The 10,194-nt window shown below is 36.8% G+C and overlaps 1 protein-coding gene across 1 annotated transcript in view; it reads left to right on the forward strand.

Moving 5' to 3' along the window:
* Nucleotides 1-8,036, forward strand: part of daxx (death-domain associated protein) — a 34,353-nt gene extending 26,317 nt beyond the window's left edge. The window contains exons 8-11 of the mRNA XM_039768976.1: nucleotides 2,623-2,908; nucleotides 4,531-5,206; nucleotides 5,451-5,628; nucleotides 7,190-8,036. Coding sequence (XP_039624910.1) covers nucleotides 2,623-2,908; nucleotides 4,531-5,206; nucleotides 5,451-5,628; nucleotides 7,190-7,249 — 1,200 coding nt within the window. The 3' untranslated portion in view covers nucleotides 7,250-8,036. The remainder of the gene's footprint in view (nucleotides 1-2,622; nucleotides 2,909-4,530; nucleotides 5,207-5,450; nucleotides 5,629-7,189) is intronic.
* The last annotated feature ends 2,158 nt before the right edge of the window (nucleotides 8,037-10,194 follow it).

Below are 10,194 nucleotides of genomic sequence, written 5' to 3' on the forward strand. Positions count from 1 at the left end.
TATGAGAACCATTTCTGTGCAACCTATACTTGGGGAGATAAAACCAGTCAAAGTCATAAACCCAAACCTGCAATAATTTCAAATTTTAATAGCTTAAACCTCCCTTAATATTGATCCAAGACATGTGCAATTTCATTGTCTATAGGTTACTCATATGACCAAATCAGTGTGATGATTTGACATGGAATTAACCAATTCAGAAAAACAGGCTTAATTTCCTCTGCAGGCCATTTTTGTAGTGTTTTTTTTATATTTGTTTTCCTGAACATAATTTAAATGTAGTTAATATACTATATAAATGTGACTATATTCCTCAAGTTTTCCACTGTTTCTACACAGTTACTTTGTGAAACACACATACTGCTCCCTGCATTGTTTAATATGCATGAATTCAGTTTTAATAGGTGAATTTTTCAGTTAGTATATCTGCTTTCATCTGCAATGATTTGACTTGATTTAATATACAGTCCATATGGGCCATATGCGCTTTTTCAACTGTAATCCTATTTTTCCTGACCCAATGGAATTGGCACAGTTATTGTACAGTGTATCAGATGTTATATTTTCTGTCAAAGGCTGTTATGGTCCCAGTGATTCTTTAGTGTAAAAGAATGGTCTTGATTGTGGGACTATTAACATTAATTTGGTAGGCTGTCCATGTCAGGTTTGCTCCTTAACCAGTGACTGCTTCAGGCAGAAAAAAGTGAAGAATGGCCTAATTTCCATAAAAAATGTTGGTGGGCTCAGGGAAGAAGACTAGTTCTCTGTAGTAAGGAACACTGAAACTGCAACCTTCAAGTTAACCAAAGTATTTAGGTTAACCTTAAATCCACCTACAAACTACAGACAAAAATGACGGTGCAGTGAACACTGAATTATCTTAGTCAGTTACCACAGGAAATACAGTGCCCTACATAATGTTTGGGACAAAGAAACATTTTTCATGAATTTACCGCTCTGCTGCACAGTTTAAAATTTAGAATCAAACATTGTAGACTTTCATTTAGAGGTATTTGCATACATTTCGGTCACACCATGTAGAAATGGGAACACTTTTTTTTTTTTTTTATACATGGGCCTCCATTTCAGGATACCATGATGCTTACGACATAGTAGTGGTAAGTATATTAAACCAGTAATATTTAGTACTTTGTTGCAAATCTCTTGAGTGCAGTGACTGCTTGAAGTCTGGTGCTGAGTATCTTCTTTGGAGACACTCTACCAAGCACCTAATGCAGACTTCTTTAGCTCCTGCTTGTTTCGGGGGCTTATCCCCTTAGGTTCAGCATATGGAAGGAATGCTCAGATGTATTTAAATCACGTGACTGGTTTGGTCATTCAATAATTTGCCACCTTTTTAGTTTTGTTTTTAGTTTGTTTGGGATCATTATGTTGTGGTAGGATGAAGTGGTGTTCAATTTGTTTGGAGACATTTATTGGATCTTCAGTAGATGTTTCTATATATCTCAGAATTCATTGTGCAACTGCTGTTACCAGTTTACATCATCAGTGAAGATAATTGTTTCAGTACCTGTGGCAGCCATACATGCCCAAGCCATAACACCACCCAATACCATGCTTAACAGATGAGGTGGTATGCTTTGGATCTTGGGTAGTTCTTTCTTGTTTCCACACTTTGCTCTTTCCATCACTCTCATTCAGCTTCATCTTTGTCTCTTCTGTCCATGAGACCTTTTTCCAGAGTTCTGCAGGCTCTTTTAAGTACTTTTTTGCAATCTGGTCATCTTGTTTCTGTGGCTAACTAGTGGTTTGCATCTTGCAGTGTGGCCTCAGTATTTGTCTTGAAGTCTTTTGCGGATAGTAGTCCCTGACACATCCACGTCTGTCTCGTGAAGTCAGTTACTGATCTGTCTGACAGGCATTTGGGGCTTTTTCTTTTCCATAATGTGGATTCTTCTGTCATCAGCTATGGAGGTCTTCCTTGGCCTACCAGATCCTTTGTGATTACTGAGCTTACCAGTGCATTCTTTATTCTTAATGATATTCCAGACAGTTGATTTAAGCAATCCTAAGTTTTTACTGGTGTGTCTGTTGGTTTTATTCTTGTTCTTCAGTCTCATAATGGGTTCTTTAACTTTCATAGGCACATCTGTTGTCCTCATGTTGAACAATAGCAATGACAGACTCCAGAGGTAGTCTTAAGGTATAAGCAAACCTAGGTAATCTTATTCCTGCACTAAAAGTAATGACACACAACTGAGTAATCACAAACCTGTGACACCAATTGTCCCAAACATTATGGTGCCCTGAAATGGAGGCAACATGCATAAAAAGTGTTGTAATTTCTATATGGTGTGACTGAAATGTATGTAAATACCCTTAAAGTCTGCAGTGTGCACTTTAGTCACATCTGAATTGTTTTATTTGTAATTTTAAAATGCAGAACAGAGGGGTAAATCAGGGAAAAATGTCTTTGTCCCTAACATTATGGAGGATGCTGTACATTTGGGATGATGCATATAATGGACATTATGTATCAGTTACTGTACAAACAGGCCTGATTTTAACATTTTCAACAGATTATCAAACCCACATAAGTTTATGCTTCTTGCCATTAAGTTTTAGCATCATAGTTTTTAATAGCAATATTTATTTCTCCAGGATAATGATTCCAAGCCGATAAAGAAACAGTGTACAGAAAAAACAAAGGACAAGGAACTAGTCACCAAGAATGAAGAAAACTATAATGTAAAGAATAAAGAAAGTGAGGGAGAAGCTTCTGGTAAGGACTGTGAAGGCAGTGAGGAAGAAGAAGAAGTGGAAGAGGAGGAGGAGGTGGAAGATGAAGAAGAAGAAGAGGAGGAGGAGGAGGATTTGTCTTCAGAACCTGATATTGAAGATGAGCTGGTGAAGAGCATTGAAGTGAGAGATGATTCAGAATGGCCAGGTGTGTGTCTGGGGCTAGGATAATGGACATGTTTTTCTTGAAAATTATTATCCGAGTACAAAAAAATATAATCTGAATTGGCCAAACAAAAGAAAAACCCCTGCAGTCAGTCTGAATATATACAAATATATACACTTGGTGGCAGTATTTGTAAATATAGTTATCTGGTACTGTGTAGGATTTCTTTTTGCCTCCAGAACAGCCTGAATTTTTTGAACTGAGGTGCTGAAAACATTCCTTAAGGATGGGATTTTGGCACATGATCACTTGATACTGTCACTCAGTTCCTGTAGATTGTTGTCCACACATTCATACTACAAACCTCTCACTCCACCTTATCTTAAAGGTGTAAGATCTGGGGCCAGTGAAAGCCATTGGACTAACCTGAGGTCGTGGAGCCAGCTTGAGGTGATGTGCCCTTTATGACATTTCACATTATTGCGCGTTAAATATTCATTTAAAAAGGTGTGGTCATACAAGGGTCAGCAGAAATGCTTAGGTATGCTTTGGCATTCAGAAGGCTCAAGTGTTATTAAGAGGCCGAGTTCCCCACACCAGTGTACTACCAACACCATCCTATATCATTTGCACAAGGCAAGACAGATTGCTGTATTCATGCAATTTATACAAAGTTCTGCCCTACCATTTACATATTACAGCAGGAATTAATATTTGTCGGACCCAATGACATGTTTCTAATTGTCAGATCTCCATTTCTGGTGATCACATGATGATGATAACCTCTTCTTTTATTATTAGCTGACAGAATTTGAACCTGGCATGACTCCTGCCTCCATTTCCCAATTCACTTCAAGTCCAGTGTATTAAAATGAGCTGTTATTTAAGTATTATTGTCATTTTCTATTAGCGTGAGCAAGTCTGGGCATTCTCCTCGGACTTCTCTTTTTGCCAAGGTGATTTAGCTGACAGACCTATTGTTCACTAGATGTGTTATATTTATCACACCATTCTCTGAAGTCTAGAGACTACAGTGAAATAAAATCCCAGTAGAATGCCTGTTCTTGAGATACTGGTACCACCATGTCAGACACCAACAATCATATAATGGCTAAACTCGCATCACTTGTCCTGCCTATTCTAATACCTGGGTGTACAACACATAAATATCTTGTCTGCATGCTATACATTTTGTGTTACATCCACATGAATGATCTGGCTATTTGTATTTAAAAGCAGGTGTACAGTACCTACGGGCCACTGAATGTATATACATGCTTATACTATATACATTTTTGATATATTTTATTGACTTATTTTTGTATGCTTTTGGATCATCTATGCAATCATTAATCCAGCCTATCACCATTTGTCTTTATTTCAAAATATATAAATATAACAAACAGTATATTAAAAATTATTATTACAGGAGCTTAATATCATACATTTTTTTAAACATTAAAAATTATTGTTTAATCACAGGCTAGAACAACCATGAAATTTGCTTTTACATGCAGTCCTGGCCTGAGCCAATAAAATGTCCTTTAAATAACAATACGTGACTTGTGTATGTCTGCAGCTTCTTTGTGTGACCAATCTTTTATTAATGCAATGTGATTTCTTACATCAGGCTTATTATTTTTCTTGTTTCTTTTCCTTTCCAGATGAAGATGGCAAAGTTGAGGGAAGTGATACAGATCAGTTTGTAGAAAAAGGAAGTGAATCTTCATGTTCTGAAAACGACATGGAAAGTGACAATGAAGATAAAGAAGAGCAGTTGAAAGTGCCTGATGAGGAGGAAGAGGAGGATGAGGAGGAGATTAGTGAAGAAAGGACTACAGATGATAAAGTCTTGGATAAATCCAGTGTAGTAACGGGAAGTGCATCGCACCATTCTGTTTCTAGCCAGCTGAATGAAGAAGGATCAGAAGAAAGTGACAACATGGCAAAAAATGGTATTGAGAAAAACATACCTCAAAAAGTTATAGCCTGTTATGAATTGGACAGAAACCAGTCCCCCAACACTACTTCGGGAGAATCAAATCCTACAGTCATAACTGAACAGAACCATCACAGTTTTTCCAGTCAGATATGTTATTCCCCTAAAGCCACTAAAAATAAGATATCCAGTTCCTGCCCATTGCCTTCTGACAATCAAAATCCACTCCCTCCTTCACCATCTTCACAATCGGTTTCATTATTTACAACAGCAAGTACATTTTCTCCATCTAGGAAAACTGCAAAAAAAAGGAAAGCAAGTTCTTCAGTAGACTTAATACGTACAGAATGCTTAGATATGAATGGCAAAGAGAGCAGGGAGAATAAACCCTTTGTGAGCAGGTATGGATTTTTTTTTGCTTTTTTACTCATTTATATGGTAAATAAGCCTTGGATATAGTTTTTACCATTGTTACATTTTATATTTCATTGCACTAAGAATTGAACTGATAAGAACAATCTTGTGAACAGTGCTTCCAGGACAGACCCTGGCTATGGCGAATCTGAATTGGACTGACCAGTTTGAAAATATTACACTGTATGCTATGTAAAGTCTTTGCTATAACTGTTATTCCTTATTTTGCAGTGCTGATGAAGACAGCATCCCTTTGGACATGTATGTCTTTTCAAGTAGCCCACCTGGTCCAGATGACATAAGCCCACTGCATGCTGCAGATACCACACAAGAAGAATGTCCATTTTCCTCATTAGTGACAAGTTCACAGCCAAGTCCTAGCAGCCAGCCTTCCAAGAAAAAGAAGAAGGTATATTAATGAAGATGTTATGCCACTATTTATTGCCCCCATTAGTATCTTGCTATAAGAACAGTCTTGTATGTTTTACGGCACTACTGCATAGCTTCATTAAGAACAGAGTGAAGCTTTCCAAGATCTTGTCCTAACCAGAATTTCACCCTAAGTTCTGATGTAAAGTTCTGACATGTGGTTAATTAGTTTAAAATAACTGAGTGTATTTACAGGTACTTTAACATCTCAGTATTCACAGAAACCCAGTTTCAGAAATGTACATACGTACTCTGGTTAGAGAAACTGGGATATTGGCCTCTGAGAAACTTGGTTAACACATGTAGTTATCTTTGCGAGAAACCCAGTTATTTGGACATGGAAGCCCTTAACCGGGCTATAATTAAAGAATTTCTTAGTCTGTGCATAGCTATTGCACTACTTTGGCTTCACACATACATTCAGCTGGAATGGGTAGAAAACGGTGGAAGCATTCACAAAGATTCTCAAAAATGCTCAGCCAATTGCACTATTTACTTCTTCTGGATGAAATATACTGTCTTAGTATTTCAGAAATCCCTAAATTTATGTTGATGACATGAATGTAGAGCACTACACTGAGCAGTTTATTTTATACTTTTTATACTAACATGTGTTACTTAGTTTGATTACTTATTAATGAAACCAGTAACTTTTACTTTTGTTATCCTAGCATCTCTGAGAGTAAGAAATACTGGTACACTGCTTCTGTTCAGGGCTCAGTTACATAACCAAAAAGAAAATGTGCTGCGTGCAGTCTAGTAACACAAATGTATTAATGTGTGTCAGTTTGGTGTTAATCCAGCTATAGATACTGTATGTTCAAACTTTGTGATCGGGTGATGGTAGTGGCCAGTGTGCAGACTGCAGATCGTCAAGGGCTCAGGTCGAGGATGTATAAAGAAGATGGATGTTATTTACTTAACAGCACAATAAAATTATTTATAAACTACAAGAAAATTATCATAGTTGGCTTTGCTTCTAGTCACTTACATGATGCTTCATACTGTATATGGGCTTAAGTCTTAATAATAAATGCTAGCCAGTGAAATGTGCAATTTTAAATCCAAAAGAAGAAAAAGTAATACACTATTTATAATGCATTGCATTTTATAATAAGTAACTACTGTATATACCATTTAGTTACTTTCTTTGTAAGTAATGAGTAACGTAACTAAAGTTAGTTTTAAAAGTGACATTCCCCTCACTGCTCAGGAGACACGTTTGCTAATGAACTCACTGTGTTTTCTGAAATATCTGAAGTAAAAAACCAAGACCTCATACTTTATACAGTATATAGTGCATTTAAAGAGGATGATTGGACCAGTGCTCTGATCATGGCCACTTTTACAGAAAGCAGGCAGATTAAGTGACTCCTTGTGGTTTAAACCGAGTCAGTGTTTAACCTTTATAATTCTGTAGTTTCTATTGCAATTCTGAAACCAACAAGCTAAAGCAGTGACTCATATAAATGGAGTGAATGTCAAGTAACTTTGTCCTTGAACACTGCCTTGTTTTCTAACATGCTGTCATATCTTTTTAGGTGAGTGTTGCCACGCAGTGTGACCCAGAAGAAGTAATTATTCTGTCTGATTCAGAATGACACTCCTGGCTTTACATCTTGATCATGCTGATGCCAATAGATCTGTACCTGAGCCACAGCTACAAAGCCCACCTCGTCAAGAATCTCTTAGCAGGAGCCTGGCCCCTTGTGCTGTGGGATGTGGGCTGGTTTCCTAGAATCCAAAGGTGGTGCTAATAAAGTCTGACCTTGAGAAGATAAATGGACTCATTCAGTTGATGGTGCCATTCACTGGACTTGTCTAATCAAGCAGTACTTTTTAAAATATGTATATAATCCTGTTTTGTTCCTTTTATGTGCTTTATTTTTTCACTGGGTTTCCAGAGACAGATTAATGGGATACTTGGGATACTAGGCCATTTTCAGCACTTTCTTTTCTTGTTAGCTGAGAGTTGCAAAATATAAAATGTTTTATCTTTCTAAAAAGAGATGCTGTTCCCAGACAGGCTACTTTGAAAAAACTATGTTATGTCCTACCTTATCACATCTTTTTTCAATTACACAAGACTTTTGTAAACATTATGCCATGGGAGATGTTATATTTCTCATTGGAAAAATAAAATTTGGGGTTTTGGCATACTTTCTGACAAAAGCCTTGAAATATTTAATTTTTACCTGAGTGTTAAATCATCAAAAATGCCAAAATATTTTCTCTGTACCTTTTGTGAACAAAGTCATTTGAGGTAGATGGAGTGTTTGTTTTTATATATTTTTGTTCAAAAGGGACCTCTGAACAAAATGGAAAAGATGTTTATGTAAGATATTTGTTACCTGAGGAAAAAAAAAATAATAAAAGTAATTTGCTGTCTTTTTATGCATTTTTTCATCACTAACACAACATATGCAGAAGAGCAATGCTTTAGATTCATGTACAGTACTCATTTTTTTCAGAGGTTTAAAGCGCAGTGTAGCATAGCTCTCCTTAATGTTCACTTCTACAAGGTTGCTGCATTGTTCCTGTACAAGATCATTTTTTAGAAGTAGTCTGTATGCTCCCTTCCTTTCTCCACACAACATTTAATCATTTCTTGTGTTCTTCTGGACATCCTCTATTTTGATTGTTGGAATTCACTAACTCATGTCTGAAACGTGACAAGTTGCTTTGGGTAATTGTGAAAGAAAACATTTCTCAGCTGTAGTGAACAACAGTAGAAGACCTACAAATAGCTAGTAGAGAATGATTTACTGGCATCCAACTGTTAACATGGAAGACGTTTAAACAGCATGTATGCGGTATTTGCAGGCTTCCTGTCGTTTACAGTTGACACTATAAAAAGAGACAGAAGTGAAATGTACCAGTAAGTAGTTATCCCTTGTATGCCTTTTTCAGAGCAATGGTTGTAATAATTATCGACTACAAAAAGAATTCAAGTGATTTAATACTCGCTTAGAGTGTAGTCCTAGTTCTGGGGGGAAAAAAAACCTGAAGGGCCAAGATGTTACTGTGAGTTGCACTCTTACAAGACAGTCATATACTGTATTGAAAATAGAACTGAGAGCTGCATTTAGACAATGTGCACTCATTGGTCACTTTATTAGCTGTGCCTGTACCACCTAATGGCTAGTTATGTGGCTACAACACAAGAGGTGCCTTATTGGTTTTTTGGCCAAACATTAGAACAGGCAAGATACATATTTGTGGTGCTACCGTACTGGTATCTGTATGCAGTATCAATCAATCAATCAACATTTATTTATATAGCACATATTCATACAAAAAAATGTAGCTCAAAGTGCTTTACAAAATGAATAGAGAAATAGAAGACACAATAAAAGATAAACATAAGTCAACATTAATTAACATAGAATAAGAGTAAGGTCCGATGGCCAGGGTGGACAGAAAAACAAAAAAACTCCAAAGGCTGGAGAAACAAATAAAATCTGTAGGGGTTCCAGACCAAGAGACCGCCCAGTCCCCTCTGGGCAATCTACCTAACATAAATCAAACAGTCCTCTTTGTATTTAGCGTTTTCATCGAAGGACCTGATGATGATGGTCACGTAGACTTCTGGCTTTCAGTCCATCAATGTTGGTGCATCATGATGCTTTGAGTAGGTGGTGGTGGCGCAGGCCGCCACCACAAAGAAACCGGAAAAAGAAACAGAAGAGAGAGTAGGGGTCAGTACGGATTTTAGAGCCACCATGAATAGTTATTATGATGAATTGAACATACAGAGTATCAGGATTAAGTTAAAGTGAAGTTATAAAAGGCCATGTTAAAGTAATGTGTTTTCAGCAGTGTTTTAAAGTGCTCTACTGTATCAGCCTGGCGAATTCCTATTGGCAGGCTATTCCAGATTTTGGGTGCATAACAGCAGAAGGCCGCCTCACCACTTCTTTTAAGTTTAGCTTTTGGAATTATAAGGAGACACTCATTTGAAGATCTAAGGTTACGATTTGGAATATAACGTGTCAGGCATTCCGATATATAAGATGGAGCGAGATTATTTAAGGCTTTATAAACCATAAGCAGTATTTTAAAGTCAATCCTGAATGACACAGGCAACCAGTGTAGTGACATCAAAACTGGAGAAATGTGTTCGGATTTTCTTTTCCCAGTTAGGATTCTAGCAGCTGCATTCTGCACTCGTTGCAAATGATTTATGTCTTTTTTGGGTAGTCCTGAGAGGAGTGCGTTACAGTAATCTAGTCTACTGAAAACAAAAGCGTGAATTAATTTCTCCGCATCTTTCAATGTTATAAGAGGTCTAACTTTAGCTATGTTTCTTAAGTGAAAAAATGCTGTCCTAGTGGTCTGATGAATATGCGATTTAAAATTCAGATTACAGTCAACGGTTACCCCTAAATTTTTTACTTCCGTCTTAACTTTTAATCCTAGTGCATTAAGTTTATTTCTGATAACCTCGCTGAATCCATTATTGCCAATTACCAAAATTTCAGTTTTCTCTTTATTTAGTTTGAGAAAATTACTATTCATCCATTCAGAAATACCAGTAAGACATTGT

The sequence above is a fragment of the Polypterus senegalus genome, chromosome 11, assembly GCF_016835505.1.
Source record: "Polypterus senegalus isolate Bchr_013 chromosome 11, ASM1683550v1, whole genome shotgun sequence".
NCBI classification, from domain to species: Eukaryota; Metazoa; Chordata; class Cladistia; order Polypteriformes; family Polypteridae; genus Polypterus; species Polypterus senegalus.